We start from the raw sequence: 20,449 nt of genomic DNA on the forward strand, positions 1-20,449 counted from the left end.
GCCTTTGTGGTTTGTGCCATTTCGCCATTTCTCACTTAGGTCCAATGGTGATGCACCGAGAACAAAATACAGAAGTACATTTTCCTTTGAACTGTGTGACGTTTGAATTGGGGTGAAACACTCTGTCAGCCATCCTGCTGAGGAACAAAGCTCCCTTCGGTTCAGGAGTAAGTGATTTGATCATTTGTTCATCTAATCATTGATCATGTCTGTTCACTGTCTGGTACCAACAGTGTGCATTGTCAATGCTTGCCTTTCCAAGCTGTGTATTTGAGAAAATGAGTCAATCACTGTACAACCACTTGTAAGAATTTATTAGCCCTTGTAATTGTCCAGGGCTTGTTGCTCATGAATGATTAAACTGTTTGTGATATACGGTCTTGGGGAGGGTACAGAGGAGATTTACTTGAATTATACTAATAGCGAGGGGTTTTAATTATCTGGAAATGTTGGGATTGTTCTCCATAGGACAAAGAAGGTTGGGGACGATTATAGAGTACTTCATAAATTTGAGAATGTTGTGAGTGCTTATGAATTGATGTTTGTTGTTACTGTCTGATGTGAAATGGCATTTGCTGGGAGGGGCAGTAGCAGAGCAGTAATGTTATTAGCAATCCAGAATCCCAAACTAACACTTTGGGGACATTCGTTCAAGTCCAACCATTGCTGATGGTAGCATTTGAATGTATTTGAACAAATCTGGATTCAAACCCAGTTGTGACCACGTAACCATTGCCAACGGTTAGAAACATTTGATAGGTCACCACTGAGGGACAGAAAATCTGCCGCCTTTATCCAGTTTGGCCTACACGTGACTCCAGACCCACAGCAATATGGTTGTTTTTTCATTCTCTTGTGGGCATTTAGGGATGGACAGTAAAAACTGGCCTAGTCACCTTGCATGAAGCAATAAAAAAAGGTCTTTCTAAATCCTCCTAACCAGTGAAGTATGTACCCTCTTATCCAGGTGCATTTTTAAGAAGCAGTTAGCAAAATGTCTGAGTGTTCTATCTTAGCAAGACAGGGGCCTTCATTAGCATTTCCAATTAGGAGCCTGATTTCAACTTAATGGGAGCCTGTTGCGTTTCCCAATGTTGAAACTATGGAGACCAGAGTTACCCGCCATAAAGGACAAGTGCTATGTTTCGCATAGCTTCTGGGGCACGAGCCTGACTCTCCCCCACAGTCCTGAAAGAAGCCTTCAAACTTTCACTGGCCCACCATCTGTGCTTGCTTAGAAATGCTGCTCCTTCATATTGGTTGATACCTCTTACAGTTTTATTGTGGTTTGAACAATTTCTACACTTATGCCATGTGGGTTTGAAAGTCAGGAATGAATATTTTCTCCAAAAGAAGGCTACCCTCCTGTAGATTTGTGAATAAAGCAAAGGCAACAGCCCAGTGCTGTCTGGAGTTAGAATTGTGGTGGAAGTGCAATAGTTTTCATCATTCAGATGTGGAAACCTTATGTGGGTATAACAGTCAGTGCAGCCTGATGGGAGTTGAACCTCAAGTAAAGGGAGAAGTGATGGTGTGGTTGTAATGTCACTGAATTGGTAACCCAAGGACCCAGACTAATGCTCTAGGGACACAGACACAAGTTGGTGGAATTCAAATTAAATTAATGAACCTGAAGTTAAAAGCCAGTCTAATGGTGACCACGAAACCATTGCTGTTTGTTCCAAAACAATGTCTGGTTCACTAATGCCTTTTTGAGAAAGAAATCTATCATCCTTCCCTGACCTGGCTGACATGTAACTCCAGACCCACAGCTGTATGGTTCATTCAAACACAGCCATTCTCAGTTTGGGCTGTGTGCCATTCAACAAGCTTGCCCTCGATTCTCATTGGCTCCAGGTTTGCTTGAGCTCCTTAACGCCACGATTGATCGAACGCAACCTTGCTGTCAAGGGCTGTCACTCTCACCTCACCTCTGGAGTTCAGCTCCTTTCTCCATGAGAAACTCCATGAGAACTCCACACTAGCTTTTGGAGCACTGCTCCTTGTGCACAACCACCTGATGAAGGAGCGTCGCTCCGAAAGCTAGTGTGCTTCTAATTAAACCTGTTGGACTATAACCTGGTGTTTTGTGATTTTTAACTCCCTGTATTAACAATGACTGAAGGTATTCATCAGTGAGAAGAATTAGTAATGAAACACACATTAGAAGTAAAAGGCGAGTCCAAAAGGATAGAAGTTAATTAAACAAAAGGTCTGTATCAGTCTCAAAGCTGTTTGTGAAATGCAGATATTTGAATGTTACAGCCATTGCAGTGAAGGGTATTGGTGGTGTTGATGTTAATAGTTGACCAGCCAGTTTTGCAGATTCATTGAGATCCTGTAGTGCTGATTCCTTTCAACTGTGATTCAATCCCAGCATTCAGGATGAGAGAGAAAGTCATTTTGTGGCCTTAGCCCCAGCTGTTAGCTAACTAAACTCTAATAGTCAGAATGAGAGATTAACTTTACCTGCAACACAGGGGTGATCAGGAGACAGCAGTACAGTTGTGACCATCACTACATACCAAGATTTGAACCCTGTGTACATTAATCCCAGTGAAGCCAACAGCATGGGCTCATTTCCTACACTGGCTGAGGTCATCATGAGGGTCCTGCCTACTCAAGCTTGTCCTTTGCCTGAGGCCTGGTGAACATTAGGTTAAACTCACCACCTGTGTATGTGTCCAATGAGAGAGCAGCTCTCTAGGTCTATAGTGACTTTTAGATTCTAGACTCTGATTTCCAGCATCTGCAGTCCTCACTTTTGCCTATAGTGACTTTTACTTTACCTGAAGGATAAACAATGGCTTTTTGCCTATAGTTTCCAGGAAAGGAAAGGGCTTACCATTCTATTACCTCACTTGCATTTGCCATATCATTGAACTTTTAGTGACATTGGTCTGTCATTCTTGAATTGAGGGATATGAAAATCAAGGCAGGATCTTCCAATCTTGGAAAGCAATTCCCTACCATCTTCCAACCAACTCACAAATTTAACTTAATTTAATTTGATTTGATTTGATTTATTGTCACATGTATTTTGTCACAAAATCCGGTGAAAAGTTCACATAGTGTCACCACTCTCCAGTGCCACCTTAAAACAAGAAAAATAAACCAACACATTGAGTATAAAGGCAGTAAAATAAAATAATAAAGAAAAAGTGTTCAATTTGACTGTCATCCCACCATTAATTGAGTTTTTCATTGGTCAATTCACAGCTACTTAAAGGCCTCTTCACCACACTGCCTTGGGTAACTCTGTTCCCATAGGCTGAGAGCACAGGCAACACCCCACCTGTTAAAATGGAGTGACCCGCCTGTCAGGGTGTTGGGCAGGGGGGTAGGCTTCCAATCTGCCCCAATCTGGGAATGAGCAAGGGGTACAATAGGCATCACTGAAGGCCACCCATACCCTTTCTTCCAACCCTCTCTCCCTGTGATCCCCACCCTGTGAAAATCTACCTCCTGTGCCTGCTGTTCCTGGAAATCTGGACTGCTATACCACCAACAGCTTCTGACACTGCAGATACACCCACGGGACAGACAATGACGGGAGTTAAAAAGCCTCTTTCAACTCTACTGGAGTGCTAGTGGGACTGAGTGTCTTCATGCTTCTGATTGGCCAGCAGTTTCAGGCAGGGCTGGAAATTATTGCCCAGAAAGAGATCCCAACAGAAAGTGACCATACGAGTGCTTGATAGACACGGGATCTGGTGGGATTTCCTGATTATGTTGGCACTGAGTGCTTCCATCCATTTTTAGACTCACCGCCACATTTTGGTCTAAATATCAGAGCATTCCACCCTCAGTGGGATTTCTGCCTCTCTCTCTCTCTCTCTCTCTCTCTCTCTCTCTCACTCCTGTTCTCAATCCTCTTTCTGATCACCACGACACTTTCCTGAGGTTTGTTTTCCCATGGGCACCCAGGAGCCTGTCGCTCTCCAGCCTTTCACTGGGGGCTGTCCTATGATCACTGGCATTATATTGTGCTCATGTCTCCTGTAAACTGCCCACTCCACTCTTTAGTTCATTCTGTATGTTCCCCCAGTTCAAAACCTTCTTTGAAACTATTGTGCATTCCCAGCTGAGCGAGTTATACTCATTCGCTGAGATTTCATTCATTTCAATTTTCTGTAAGGGACATGTTGACCAGCTGGCTCCTGAATTCTTTGTGTCATTATTGTTTAACACCTACAGCTGAGCTTCCCACCCACTGCACAGTGTTTCGATCTTTCACTGGAATTATACTCAGTTGATGTCAGTGATGTTTAAGTAAATTAGCCTCACGGGTTATATCAATATTCAAATGAATTGACAGGCAGAAATCTGCAATTGAAATATGTTTTGAAATCCTGGACCACATTTAGTTACTGACAACAGTCCCACCTCTGCAGAAACACTCCTATCCTAGTGACATCTGAGAACACCAGACATATCTTGTTCCTTTGAACCTGGCAAGTTTACACTTGTTCGAGGCAACACCCTGAGGTGCTCTCTTCATTGGCTTTGTTGCATGCAGTGAGAAAAGATTAACCAGAATTGGGATTTGATTTCAAGATCGCTTCTGCCCGGTATCTCATCACGGAATGTTTGTATCCCTGAACAGGTCACTGCATCAGAAAATGGAAATCACGAGGATACATACATTCACACAGCTCTCAAAATATGTTATTTTGCTTGTCCTCATGTTTGAGTGTGTGAAAGGAGATGGTAAGATATTTACTGCTTCTTATTCTGTTTTAATTGATAGGTTGAAAGTTTATGTTCCTTCTTGTTGTAACTGAGTAACTGACATGTGTGTTTTAATATTCAATCGCCTGCTGTCTGAGCCACCAAACAACTTAACACAGAACAGTAATGATCGTACTTTGAAATGAGTCCATTGGCTGGAAAGTCCTTCGGAGTTTTTGTAATTAAGAGTCTAACAATGACCATGAAACTGTTGGTGATTGTCGGAAAACCCTGTCTGACTCACTGATGGCCTTTGCAGAAGGAAATCTGCCGTCCTTACGGTGACATGTACCTCCAAACCCACAGCAATGTGGTTGGCATTTAACTGCCCTCTGGACAATTAGAGATGGGTAATAAATCCTGACCTAGCCAGCCATGCCCATACCCCATGACTTTTTTTTAAATCCAGAGGTGGTGAAAGCTGCTATATAAATGCAAGTACTTTTTTTGATGCCTATTCCTCACCTGACTGTCCACACTTAAAGATTTGTGCACAGACCTCTGTATGAAGTAACATTAACAAATAGCAGGCTTCTTGTGAAACACAGGGGTCTATGAACAGTTATAACTCACTCCCATTGCTGTCCCTTGGAACCAAATGCACTTCCAAACTAAAAACTTGGGACAGCCTTCCACTAGGAACCAATCAGCACTCTCCACTCACAGAGACTAAATGTTGTTTTCTTTTTAATTTATTATTTCTTGTTAGTTGTCCTGATAAAGGCAAGATTTTAAAAAAAGTGTCAATAACATGTCTTTTCGTCAGGAATAAATGACGATGATCTGATAGTCATTGCTGAGATAAGGCTGCAGCAGGGTGACATAGATTGGAGTCTGAGTACTGAGGGGTACATGATATTTAAAAAGGACTGGAAGATCAGAAACGTTGGAACGATGGCTCTGTTAATGGACAATACGGTTAATGCAAAAGACCCAATGATCTAAATTCTAGAAACAAAGATATGGAAACAGTTTGGGGAGAGATGAGAAATAATGATGGTAATATTTGCTTGTAAGTGTGGGTTTTTAAAAATTCACTTACGGGACATGGTTGTCACTGGCTGGGCCCCTAACAGAGACCACATGGTGGGATCATTATAAAGGAAGAAACAGTGGAAACCTGTCAGAAAGGTGCAGTGAAAATCATAGGAGATTTTAATTTTGAATCAGGATCCAGGATAGAAGAGGCAATGCAGCTCACTGAGTGTGCACTGACAAAGAACTATTCAAAATCTACACTCGCCCCACTTTGTAGCACTGGCCCATTACATTTCAAGTGTTCTTCCAAGCCCTTGTTAAATATTGTGAGGGTTCCTGCCTCAACCCCACCCCCCCCCCCCCCTCCCAATTAGAGACAAATAAACTGCACATGCTGGAATCCAAAGTAAACGAGCAGAGGGCTGGAAGAAGACAGCAAGGCAGGCAGCATCAGGAGGTGGAGAAGCTGATGTTTCGGGTGTAACCCTCCTTCAGGACTGGGACTGGGTGTGGGGGGAGCTGCAGATAAAGAGTTGGGGTGGGGTGGGGGAAGATTTATGGGGTAGGAAGAAGGGATGTATTCAAAGGAGAGGAAGGTTCCAGAGGAGGTAGTTATACTTCTTGTGTTCCTTAATGCCGGAAAGGAAAAGAAAAAAAGTTTTATCTTAGCACGTCGATGAGCGGGTGGATGAGGTGGAAATGGTGGGTGGTGGTGGGGCAGGGCAGCTCTGACCCAGCATGAGGCGATGTTGGTGGAGAGTCTACACGGGGCATTGCAGGGCAGTAAGTGTGGATCTCAGAATGTGGTGAGAACAGCTGTCTGAGCAATGTTGTATATCAGGGAGATACCTGTGATCCTGGGTGGATCCAAAACATGAAAGATGAAACTTCACTTGGAATCCACGTGGGGTGAGTCTGAGCCAGAGACAGACGCTGAGGAATGTGATGTGGCTATGGAAATGAGTTTTAGCAATTACATAGCAAAATTAGTGACGGTGAACAAGAAAAAAAGATTGGAATGGAAATCCTGTTGGAGAGAGGAGCAGTACTTCTTCAGAGTGGGCGTGCCTGAAAGAGATGTGGCAGAGAGTTTAACACTCGCCAAAAAAAAGCTGAAAGAACTGCAGATGCTGGAAATCTGAAACAAAGCCAGAAATTGCTGGGAAAACGTAGCAGGTCAAGCAGCATCTGTGGAGAGAAATCGGAGTGACCATTTCAAGTCTACTGACCCTTCATGAAAGCAGAGCTGGATGAAGTAAACAGGCAAAGTGGGGGAAAGGAGAGAACAGCAGCAACGCATTTGGCAGATATTCAAGGGAATGTCACATAATTACACAGAATTGTTCGACTGCATTGAGAAAGAAAATTCCAAATGGGTGAGGCTCCATTGGAGGTGGTTAATTGAGAGAGATAAAGTGAAAACCAAGCGTAAAGAAGAAAACACTGAATTGAGCAACAGCAGTTGGCAGATCAGAAGATTGGACAGAATACTATAAACAAAGCAAAACATTACTGATTAGTAAGCAGGGCAAAATAGATTGAAAAGTAAAACAAGCTGTAAATATGGCAACAGATAGTAAGAGTTTCAATGGAGATTTCAAAAGAAAAACATTAAAGTGAACACTGGTCTTACAGAAAATGAGTCTCTAACATTATAAAGGATCCCAAAATAGCTATAAATCAGGAAACGAAAGAGAAGGAGGAACAGAAACAGACTAAGGCTGAGACCAGTGTGGTGATAGGTAAAGGTCACCATGGTCTGACCAGACCATAGGGCTTTTCTGTCAGAGAAAGAGAGAGAGACAACTGGTGGGGATTTAACCTGAAGGCCACTATACCCAGGCAAGGGGAGAGGTTAAGAAGGAGACCTCTTGAAGGTACCCTCAGCCAGTGCGGGAATTGAGCCCACACTGTGGCATAAGGTGTTTCACATCCAATTGTCTACAGAGATGGGGTTTTGTTTTCCAGTGTCACTGCAAATTTCCACCCACAACAATATCCATTTGAATAAAAACAAAATACTGTGGATGCTGGAACTGTATTTCCAGCATCTGAACGAACCAGCCTCAAGAACATGGATGTTACCAAGAAAAAGCGGTTATTATGAGATTTAAAAGAAAGATACCAAAGCACTGATGGGATAGGATAAAGTTTGCTTGAGAGCAGTATTGAAAAGAAAGCCATTCAGTAAACAAGTGCCCCAGTGGCAGCAGTCAGAGATTTTTGTGGTTCAAATCTCACTCCAGAAACCTGAGTGTATACTGTAAGTTGTCGCCACATTGTAGCACTCAGGAGCTGCAATACACTTTGAGGTAACCACAGAGGATGCTGCAGAAACTCAGCAGGACTCTGAAGAAGCATCAGAGTGAATGCGAAACGTAACTCTGTTTCTCTCTCCACACGACTTGGAGATACCGGTGTTGGACTGGGGTGGACAAAATTAAAAATCACACAACACCAGGTTATAGTCCAACAGGTTTATTTGGAAGCACTAGCTTTTGGAGCGCTGCTCCTTCATCAGGTGGTTGTGGAGAATAAGGTCATAAAACACAGACGTTATCGCCAATTGGTTCAGTGTCATGGAGATGTGATGATACATTAAACAATTTTAGATCAAATATTTCAACTTTTAGAATTGGATGGATTTGTTTTTTGTTCTTTAATATGTAAATCCCAGAAGTTCTTTAAAATTATATTTGCAAGAAAGAACAATAGGGGCTATCTCAGCTCAGACAATGCATTAAGGTGTGAGAGCTGTCTGTGTCCCAGTGTTGAGTTAGTTTCTAACATGGGATTTACAGAATTTATGTGGATTTGTGCAGTTTTTGAGCAAAATGAAATGTAGTTCTGCAAAAACAAATTCACCCCATAAACTTATATGTGTGCATGTGTAGGAGAGACAGAGTGAGTGTGTGCATGTGACTGTGGGTGTGTGGGCATAAGTGCATTTGATAGAGTGTGTGTGTAAATGTGTGTGTGTAAGCTTGGTTAAGTGTGTGTGCACGTGTGATGGGGTATACACCTGTGGGAGGGTGTGAGTGTGGGGGCTGTATGTGTGCATATGAGAGAGGGTCTGCGTGGGTGTATGAGTTTGTAGGAGCATGTGTGTGTGTGTGAGAGAGTGTACACTGCAGTGGGGTTACCTATACTGTGACATGAACCCAAGGTCCCAGTTGAGGCCCTCCCTGTGGGTACTGAACTTAGCTATCAACCTCTGTTCAGCCACTATTCGCTATTGCCTGTCCTGAAGTCTGCCTTGGAGGATAGTCATCCGAAGGTCTAAGGCTGAATGTCCCAGACCCCTGAAGCGTGCCCCAACTGGAAGGGAACACTCCTGTCTGGTGTTTGTTCCTCATGACACTGTGCAACAATTACGAGGCAGGAGTGGTCGGGGAACACTTCAGCAGTCCAGGACATTCGGCCTCGGACCTTTGGGTGACCATCCTCCAAGGCGGACTTCGGGACAGGCAGCAGCGAATAGTGGCCGAACAGAGGCTGATAGCTAAGTTTGGTACCCATAGGAAGGGCCTCAACTGGGACCTTGGGTTCATGTCACATTACAGGTCACCACCATTGCACTATACACACACACAGACACTCCTACACACACAAGCACACACACAGACACACACACACGCGCGCACACATGCACACCTGTACACAGACACTCCCACACACTCCTACAGACACATACACTCCCACACACACACATGCACCATCTCACAGACTTTGACATTTTACACTCACACATACATATACACTCTCTCTCACAGATACTCACAACTCCCCACCCCAGACACACACGTACACTCCAACAGACACACACATGCACAAAACCCCACATGCACACATGCACATAAACATTTGTGGGGTGAATTTGTACTTGCAGAGTTACATTGTACTTTGCTCAATAACTGCATGAATCCATGTAAGACTCTGTTAACTCACCTTTTAGATTAGAATCAGTCTAAACATAATGGCACAGACAGGGAGCACAAGGGGCTAACATCTTCAACATCTCAACATCTTATCTGCGCTGACACCAAATGTTACAGTTAACCTGAGAACGTAACTTTTTAAAAAACGTTTTGTGATTTACATATGAAAGTGAAACTATCATGATCATTCTAACAGATGAGAGACTTAACAAACAATTTTTCAATGTTGTGAATGCATGGAATGCATTGCCAGCTGAGGTGGTAGAAGTGAAGTCATTAGGGACATTTAAGTGACTGCTGGACATGCAGATAGATAACAGTGAGTTGACGGGGGCGTAGGTTAAGTTACTGTATTTTACATTAGGATTAAATCTCGGCAGAACATCGTGGGCCTAAGAGCCTGTTCTGTGCTGTACCTTTCTATGTTTTATGTTCTAATGTATAATTTCAGTTACATCACACTGTAAACATTTGCTATAAGTTCTGTGTCTTACAACTGTGTACTCCACAACCACCTGATGAAGGAACAGCACTCTGAAAGCTAGTGCTTCCAATTAAACCTGTGGACTATAACCTGGTGTTGTGTGATTTTTAACTTTGTATACTTAACCAAACTTACATACACAGTCTATCACATGCACTTACACCCACACGCACACTCACATGCCCACGCTCATTCTCTCTCTCCTACACGTGCACACATAGTTTTATGGGGTGAATTTGTTTTTGCAGGACTACTTTTGCTTAAAAACTGGATGAATCCATGTAAAACTCTAAATTCCATTTTAGAAATAAAACCAGTCTCATTCAACATTGGGACTCAGACAGACCTCACACCTTAATGCATTGTCTGAGCTGAGATGGCACCTATTGTTAGAAAAGCTAGGTCTTTCTTGCAAATGTAATTTTAAAGAAGTTCTGGGATTTACATATCAAAGAACAGAAACCAATGCATCCCATTCTAAAAGATGAAAAACTTGATCTAAAATTGTTTAGTGTGTCATCACATTTTCATGATACTGTACTCATTTGGCGATAATGTCTGTGTCTTATGATTTTAATCTCCTCAACCACCTGATGAAGGAGCAGCACTCTGAAAGCTAGTGCTTCCAAATAAACCTGTTGGACTATAACTTGGTGTTGTGTAACTCTCTCTCCACAGATTTTTGCCAGATTCTCTGTGTTTGTTTCAGATTCCCAGCATCCACAGTATTTTTTTTCAAATGGATATTGTTGTAGGTGGAATCTTTCAGTGACACTGGAAAATAAATCCCCACCTCCGTTGACAATTGGATTTGAAACACTTTATGACAAGACTTGGAGAAGAAGAAGCGAGTTCTTGTAATGTCTTGGTTAATGTTTATCTCTCAACCGACATCAGTGGTTAAGTCATTTCTGTCATTGCTGTGTACAGATTGGCTGAAGTGTTTCCCCAAGTTATAACAGTGAGTATACTTTGCAAAGATTTCACTGGCAGTGAGATGTTTCAGGACACCCTGAGACTGAGAAAGTGTAAGATCACTCATTTTTTAAATAATTATTTGAATAAAACAACAGAGAGGTTTGTATATTTGTAAAAGGTAGACCATAGTTGACTGATTGATTGACTAGTCTTGATGAAGTAACAAAGTTGTAAAGGGTAATGATTTGTTGTATTTCTGGATTTTAAGGAAGTGTTTTGCAAAATATCATAGAAAAATTGTAGAACAGAGGGGTCAGTGTTAATTTGCAGAAAATAATGACTGAAGGAGAAAAACAGTTTGTTTTCTTTCAGACTGGGGAATGACCTTCAGTGATGTTCCCAAAGGTCAATACTAGGCTCAATGATTTTTTGATTTGCATAAACTTCTTGAAAATTGGAACACATCATAGAGTTTCACACATAAGTGGACTGTTGTGGTGCTGTGATGGTATCAGATCTCTGAGCCAGGAGGCCTGATGTGGGTCATTTCCACGAAGGGACAGGGTGCTCCTCCTGGTGGGAGGCTGCACTCTGTGGCTGCCTTCCTTAACAAATTGAGAGCAGGAGGAGACGGCCAGGAGTAGCAGCAGGTTCATGCTGAGGACAGGCTTCCTGCTCAGGGACAGGTCACTGCCATAGACCCCCCTCAGGAAATGCGGGTAACCGAGAAGAGCAGAATATTCCAGGCCTGACCCGAGGGGATGAGTGAGCCTCAGTGTTGATGTGGTCTCTGTGTGTCCTGGGACACAGTGATGGAACGGTGCTGGGCTAGAGAGGGATCCTGAGGGCTGCAGGAGTGGGAAACCATCCTCTCCCAGGGACTGTGCCTCCCAGGGGGGCAGCTCCTTTGATCCTCACTGTGACTGGCACCTTCCAGGGACCGATGGGTGCCCTTCACGGGATCACTCAGTCATGCAGCCACAATCCCTCAGGACAGTGCCCTGTACTATCTGTGTAAGATAGAACCCAATTCATTCTGTTCCCTATGAGGGACCAGTCCTGCTGGCCAGGCAGTAAGATTCAGGAACAAAGCTGGCACCTCCCAGGTATGGGGCACCATCAACTGCACACACCCACATGGCACTGAGAGGGCACTACGCTGTGGAATTCATCAACAGGAAGGGACTCCATTCTATCAGTGTGCAAGTGATCTGTGATTACTAATATCACTTCCTGAAGCTGTGTGCCCACTGCCCTGGCATATGCCATGACTCCTACACCCAGGAGCACTCTCATGTACTTGCTGTGTACGAGGGTGAAGAGCCTTACAAGGATGGTTACTGGGGATGGGGGATGGGGGGGTGGTGGTGGTGGGGGTTGAGGGGTGGGGGGAGGGGGGTGGGAGTCCATGACTCACTGCACCATTACACAGCGTCCTGACTGATACGGGCCAGAGGTGACTTGCAGCCTGTGCTTCAACCAGGGCAGTGGGGGAGCAGACAATGGGGTTCCTAAGGAGTGGGCTCTGCTGAATAGTCTGGGTCAGGGACAGTGGAGCTCCAGTACAGTCCAGACAGAGCGTGCTGTGCCATCCTGGTGTGCTGTACCCTACACAATTATAGCAAGCAGAGGGGAGATGTGCTGGACGCTGAGGAACTGGGGGAGTGGGCGCTGTAATCCAAGGAGACAATGACATTGAGATAGGGGAAGCTGTCCTTGTGCATGGTACAGCCCAGCTAAAAACATCAGGTCCTGCAATCCAGACAGGACCTGATCGATACCCCGTTCCTGTCAATGTAAACTGGGCGCTGCAGACCATCAGACAGATGCCAGTCTGGGCAGAGTAGGGAGTTAATGTGCTGAGCTGGATTAGACATGGTGAGAGATCTCAATAAGCCTTGTAGCAAAAGTCCCTCCAAAAGACTCAACACAAATGGCACTTAGCCAGAAAATGGAAGATTCCGTACAAAGCCCCAGTAATGGATTAGAAGGGACACAGTGGAAAATAAACTGAGCAACTTCTGTCAGGGTGCAACCCCAGAGGAGAGGAAGTATTGGTTGGCAATATAATCAGAAGAACTAAAAACAGGAAGACCTCAACAAAAGTGAGTTCTTTTTCTGATTTCTGAAACTTATAGCTGTATTTGTTCTTCATTTCTTTGGAAAGCAGAAGAGTAAAAGTGAGTGATCTTATTTTAAAATCTGAATGGGACCTGAAGAATCTTGGCCATTTGATAAATGACAATATTCCAGTTCATTAGCATTCTCATCTTTATATTCGGCATCTCCCTGTTGTATCCAGATTAAAAAATAAAGTATCTGAAAGAGAACAGAAATAAAGATCTAAAAGAGAACAAAGATAAAAAGATGTGGCAGTTATTGCACAAGAAGAGGCAAGTAGTCAATGAGAAATTGTACAATTACAAAGCATCAGAATCTGCCAAACCATGTGCTGGATAATGATAAGGTTTTGATGTTTTGTCATTTTTAAACAGGGCAGTGAATGCTTACACAGCAAGGGCCGGGACGACAGAATAGTTAATTGGTTCCAACACGTATTTGATTGCTGTTGGACATAGAATAAATATTGGCCGGGATAATTCATTCCCAAGGAGAGCCAACACATCTTTATGTTCTCCTGTGTCAGTGTACAGGATCTTAGATTTACTTCCTACAAGACAGCAACTAATTCAGTTGGAAAATCTTCAGACTAGATTTCAGTTCAGGTGGAAAATCAGATCAAGTTAGCTCAATAATGCTGAAGAAGCAGATCGATTAAAAGATCAGAAAGTCATGACAATTTGATTTAATTGTGCCCCATGCTCTGGCTTCTGAGATACTGAGAGCTGGAATTTTGTCAGGTTCCCAGAAATACTTCACGGAGAGATCTGTGCAGCTACTCAGTTTTTAAGATGGCCTCTTACTTTTTCAAGAGAAAGAGCGATCTTTTCAGCAGCAAGTTTTTTGACATTTGTTTCACCTTGTTTTAACAGTGAATGTGACTCAGCAGCAGCACGACTGACCGAGCTGGTCGGGTCCTAATGAACATAGCTGCTCGACTGGGTCTGTGGCAGTTGGTGGGGAACTAACAAGTCAGAAAAGCATACTTGACCTCTTCCTCACCAATCTGCCTGCCGCAGATGGATCTATCCATGACAGGATCAGTAAGAATAATGTCCGCACAATCCTCGTGCAGGTATAGTCCTAGTTTCACACACTGAGGATACACTCCATCATATTGTCTGTCACTGCCACCTTGCTGAAAGGGATAGATTTCAAAGTGGGTCAAAGCCCTGGAACTTCACTCCTAATCACATCCTTGCACCCCACAAACTGCAGCAGTTCAAGAAGGCAACTCACCAGCCCCTTCCTCAGGGCAACGAGAGATGGGCAAGGAATACTGCACTCGCCAGTGATGCCCACATCCCAGAATGAATCAAAAAGAAGATTTAGCAGAATTGTGCAAGGAATTGTTGAGACCTTTGTATTTTTGATTCTCTGTGAGTGTACTCTGTGAGTTAGGAGCTGGAAAGGTCAATTATTAGAGGACACGCGTTCGAGGTTGCGGGAGAGAAGCTTGAAAGTGTTACGCGAGGAAAGTTTATTGCACAAAGGGTGGTGAGTGGCTGGAACCCGCTGTCAGAGGTGGTGGTGGAAGTCGACACAATAGCAGCGTTCAAGAACCACCTGGAGGAATACATGAACAGGAAGGGAATGAAGGGATCAGGATCATAGAAGTGAAGGTAGTTTTCGTATGGAAGGGCGAAATGTGTTGGCGCAGGCTTAGAGGGCGCAGGCTTAAAGGCCAATCCTGTTCTGGATTGATCTTTATTCTTTGAACTTTAACCATTGAACAAGTTTGTTTTAAAACACAACAGAACAAACAAACTTATGTTTGCACATAGGAACTGGCCTGGAAAGATAATTGCAGGTTAATTATTGCTCTATGAACACAGCTCCGGGGTGAGTTATGGCTGCAGGTCGGATGTTGCATTAGTCAATCAAAGGGAGGCTGGTGCTAGCCAGGCAACCATAGAGAATGTGGGCAAAACAAAGAGAAACTATAGAGGGATTTGGTTTTAACTGAGGCTTTGGGGACAGAAGGCTGTAAAATGGGAAGCTGCGAAACAGAGTTTTGGTTACTCTCTAAATGTCCTCGAGTTATTGATTATTCAAAGTTCTGAGAAAAGAAGCCCAGTCTCCAGCAAAACTGCAGAAGCTGTTTGCATTGACCGATAACTTTGGAATTCAAGTAGGATAGACAATCCCATGGGCCTGCGATTGCATAATCCAGGGATTACATGAAGGGTTAGCAACCATCATTCCAAATTAATTACATAAACTGGCAAATGATCATTCTTCAATTTTCTTTCCAATTTATCCATTAACTGTGTCTTTCTGTCTGTCTGCCTCTGGGGATTGAATTGAATTTATTGTCATGTGTACCGAGGCACAGTGAAAAGCTTTCTCTTATGAGCAATACAGGCAGATCACAGAGTTAAATAGCATGGACAGTAAATAAATAGATAAACAGCAGCAAAAACCAAACCTCAAGTACAGGCGAATCCTAAGAGTTTGATATTCTAACAACAGTAGGGTAGAAACTGTTTTGAAACCGGCTGGTGCGTGTGTTCAGGCTGCTGTACTTTCTCCCCGATGGTAGAGGTTGGAGAAAAACATTGCCAGGGTGGGGTGGATCTTTGAGAATGCTGGCGGCCTTTCCTTGACAGCGGGCCTGGTAGATGGATTCTATAGATTATTGAATATTTAAAAGCTCTAGGTTGTGAATCTAGTGACAGTCCTTCATCATGTTCAATGACAATAACCTCGATCATGTTGTGTGGCACTATCGTGCTAAATAGGACAAGTTTTAACAGGTCTGGAAAATCAAGACTGGGCATCAGTGGGGCATCAGCAGCAGCAGAATCCATTGTGAAGGATGAGGTTTCTGAATATTTGGAAGTGCATGGTAAAATAGGGCAAAGTCTGCATGGTCTCATCAAGGGAAGGTCATGCCGGATAAACCTGCTAGAATTCTTTGAGGAAATAACAAGCAGGGTAGACCAAGGAGAGCCAATGGGCGTTATCTACCTGGACATCAAGAAGGCCTTTGACAAGGTGCCACATGGGGGGCTACTGAGCAAGGTAAGGGTCCATGGTCCAAGGGCAGGTGCTGGCATGGATAGAAGCTTGGCTGTCTGGCAGGAAGCAGAGAGTGGGGATAAAGGGTCCTTCTCAGGATGGCAGCCAGTGACAAGTGGTGTTCCACAAGGCTCAGTGTTGGGACCACAACCTTTCACTTGATACATTAATGATCGAGATTAAGGAACTGAGAGCATTCTGGCTAAGTTTGCAGATGATACAAAGATAAGTAAAGGGACAGGTAGCATTCCGAAGGCTGGGACACTGCAGCAGGGTTTGGACAGGTTAGGAGACTGAGCAAAGAAGTGGCAGATGGAATACAATGTGGGAAAGTGTGAGGTCATGCAGAAGGATTGGAAGAATAGAGGTATGGCCTATTCTCTAAATGGGGAGGAAATTCAGAAGTCTGAAGTGTAAAGAGACTTGGGAGTTGTAGTCCAGGGTTCTCACAGGGAAAACTTGCAGGTTGAGTGAGTAGTTAGGAAGGCAAATGCAATGATGGCATTTATTTTGAGAGGACTTGAATATAAAAGCAGGGATGTACGTCTGAGGCTTGATAACGCTCCAATCAGACCACATTAGGAGGATTGTGCACAGTTTTGGGCCCCATACCTCAGAAAGACTGTACTGGCCCTGGAGCATGTTCAGGACTGCAGATGCTGGAGATCAAAGTCGAGAATGTGTTGCTGGGAAAGCACAGCAGGTCAGGCAGCGTCCAAGGAGCAGGAGAGTCAACATTTCGGGAAAAGCCCTTCATCAGAAATGAGGCTTGTGGGTTGAGGCTGAGAGATAAAAGGGAGGGAGTGGGGTAGGTATGTGAGAAAGTGATAGGTGGATGAAGGTGTGGAAGACGGTGATAGGTTGGGGGGGTGGTGATGGACAGATCCAGAGGGCGATGCCAGGTTGGAGGCTTGGGGCTGGGAGAATGTGATGGGAGGGGAAATGAGGAAGCTGCTAAATCCACATTTATCCCGTGTGGTTGCAGGGTCTGGAGGGTGTGGCTGAAGAGCTTCAGGACAGAGAGGACTCACTGAGATCTTTGTAGCCCTTCATTACGAGCACAGCAGGTCAGGCAGCCTACCTTGAAGAAGTTCTCCTCCTCTCTCTCTATAAAGATCTCAGTGAGTCCCTCTATCACTGTACCTCCAAGTCCTCTCCTCTGCCCTGAAGCTCTTCAACTACATCCTCAAGACCTTATAACCACACAGGATAAATGGGGATTTTAATAGCTTCCACATCTCCCCTCCCACCACATTATCCCAGTCCCAAGCCTCAACTCGACACCCCCTTCCAAACCTGTCAATCACTCCCCTCTCTAACCTATCACCTTCTCCCCCACCTTCATCCGCCTATCGCTTTCTCAGCTACGCACCCCATCCCCTCCCATTTATCTTTCAGCCCCAACCCAGAAGCCTCATTCCTGATGAAGGGCTTATGTCTGAAATGTCAATTCTTCTGCTCCTTGGATGCTGCCTGACCCACTGTGCTTTCCCAGCAACACACTTTCAACACTACAGCATGTTCAGAAAAGATTCATAAGAATGGTCCCAGGAATGAAAAGTTTAACATACGAGGAATGTTTGAGGACTCTGGGTTTATACTCAATCGAGTTTAGAAGGATGAGGGGGATCTAATTGAAACATACAGAATACTGAGGAGCCTGGATGGAAGTTGTTTCCATTGACAGGAGAGACAAAGACCTGAGGGCATAGCCCTAGAGTAAAGGGAAGAGCTTTTCGAATGGAGATAAGGGGAAACTTCTTGAGCCAGAGAATGGAGAATCTATGCAATTCACTGCCACAGAAGGCTGTGGAGGCCGGGTCATTGAGTATATTTAAGACGGAGACAGATAGGTTCTGGAGTATCAAGGGGATCAAGGGTTATGGGGAGAAAGTGGGAGATTGGAGTTGGGAAAGCTATCAGCCATGATTGAATGGCAGAGCAGACCCGATGGGCTGAATGGCCTCATGTCTGTTCCTATGTCTATTGTCTTATAGAATTATACTCCAGCACAATCTGTAACTTCATGGCCAAGCATATACCCCAATCAACCATTACATTCAAACCAGGGTATTAACCCTGGTCCAATGGAGAATGAAGAAGGGCATGCCAGAAGCAGCCCCAGGCATTGCTAAAAATGTGACAATAAACTGCTGTAGTTGCCCAGGCAGGATTACCTTTGTACCAAGCAGAAACAGCATGCACTGGACAGAGCTAAGGGATCCCATAAGCACTGCAGTGCTGCCATTTCCAGTCAAGAATCATAGTCTACAATTAAACAATGAACAGGAGGACCATGCTCCCTGAATTTTACCATCCCCAATGATGGGGAAGCCCAGCAGTGAACAAGGCAAAAGCATTTACAAACATATTCAGCTAAAAATGCTGAGTGGTTAACTGATCTCGGCCTCCTGATATAAAGAATGGAGTAATTGATATTAGATTAGATTAGATTCCTTACAATGTGGAAACAGGCCCTTCGGCCCAACAAGTCCACACCGCCCCGCCGAAGCGTAACCCACCCATACCCCTACATCTACATCTACACCTTACCTAACACTATGGGCAATTTAGCATGGCCAATTCACCTGACCTGCACATGTTTGGACTGTGGGAGGAAACCGGAGCACCTGGAGGAAACCCACGCAGACACGGGGAGAACGTGCAAACTCCACACAGTCAGTCGCCTGAGGTGGGAATTGAACCCGGATCTCTGGCGCTGTGAGGCAGCAGTGCTATAGTTACAGGTATAGGATACTGCAAGGCTATGGGCCCTGACAACATTCTTGTAATTGTACTGAAGATTAGTACTTCAGGATTTGCTGCTCCCCTCCCCTCCCCACAACACTGGCACTTACCTGACAATGTAGGCAATTGCCCAGGTATATCCTGGACATGAAAAACAGGACAAAGCCAACTCAGCTAACTGACACTGCATCAGTCGATTCTCAGTCATTAGGAAAGGGACAGTGCCATCAGGGAGCACTTTCTCAGCAATAACCTGCTCAGAGGTGCTCAGTGTGAATATCGCCAGGACCACTCCGCTCCTGACCTCAGTACAGCGTTGGTCTAACCATGGACAAAAGAGATGAAGTCAAGAGGGGACGTAAAGGTAACTTCCCTTGACATCAAGGTAGTATGTGATCAAGTGTGAGGTCATAGCTTCCAAGCAAATCTGGGGTCAATGGAAATCAAGGGAAAAACTCGCCACTGGTTAGAGTCATTACCTGGTACATAGGAGGATGGTTGTGGCTGTTGGAGGTCAGTCATTACAGCTCCAAGACATCACTACATGTTCTAGGGGGAAGCATCTCTTTCACCTCCTAATGTTCAGCATAAGTTCAAAAGTGTGGACGTTCTCTGACGATTGCACAATTTTCCGTCCCATTCCCAACTCCTCAGGTTACTGTGTCCTTATGCAGCAAACAGTGGAAAACATCCAGATTTGGGTTGATAAGTTCATTGTAATATGTTGGCCACACAAGTGCCGGGCAACCGCCATCTCCAACTAATGACAATCCAACCTTTACCCCTTGATATTCAATGTCAATGATTATTCACAATCCCCCATTATCGACATCCTGAGGGCTACAATTGACAGAGTCTGAACTGGAACACTCACACAAATAATCTTACGATAAAAAAGCAGCAGATGTTGAGAATTCTGTGGTGAGTAATTTGCTTCCTCATTCCTCAAAGCTTGTCCACCGTCTATGAGGTACAAAACCCAGCCTAGTAGGGTTTTGTACCATGGAATATGCCCCAATTGCCCGGATGGGTGCAGTTTCAACAATACTCAAGACATTTGACACCATCTAGGACAAAGCTGTCTGCTTCATTTACATCCCAACTAATACCTCCACATTCAGTCCTTCAGCCAGCAAGGCACAGTGGCGGCAGTGTGTATCATGTATGATATTGTTCTGCTGAGGCTCCCTTAACAACAGCTTCCAAGCTGACAAGCTCTCTGTCCATGAGAAGGAGAGAGGTGTAGATAGATGGGAACACCACCTCTCCTGCAAGTTTGCCTCTAACCCATACACCATCCTGACTTGTAACTCTCTCATCATTCCTTCACTGTCACTGGACCAAAATCCTGCAAATCAACTGCTGTAGGTAAAAAGTACCATTGCCCAAGTCCCAGAGAGCAGCTGTTTCAATGGAGAGGGAGAGAGGGCGGGTGGTGGCTCAATGTGAGGGGAGAGGTTGAGAAGAGAATTCTTCATGGTGACCTCAGCTGGTGGGAGTACTGAACCAG

General features: G+C 44.4%; 1 protein-coding gene across 3 annotated transcripts in view; it reads left to right on the forward strand.

Annotated features, from left to right (window-relative positions):
- Positions 1–20,449, forward strand: part of LOC140453129 (adhesion G-protein coupled receptor G5-like) — a 90,361-nt gene that overhangs the window by 9,324 nt on the left and 60,588 nt on the right. For all 3 annotated transcript variants that reach the window (XM_072547539.1, XM_072547540.1, XM_072547541.1), the window contains exon 2: positions 4,607–4,710. In XM_072547539.1, the coding sequence (XP_072403640.1) occupies positions 4,607–4,710 (104 nt within the window). The remainder of the gene's footprint in view (positions 1–4,606; positions 4,711–20,449) is intronic.

This window comes from Chiloscyllium punctatum, chromosome 26 (genome assembly GCF_047496795.1).
Source record: "Chiloscyllium punctatum isolate Juve2018m chromosome 26, sChiPun1.3, whole genome shotgun sequence".
Classification (NCBI taxonomy): domain Eukaryota; kingdom Metazoa; phylum Chordata; class Chondrichthyes; order Orectolobiformes; family Hemiscylliidae; genus Chiloscyllium; species Chiloscyllium punctatum.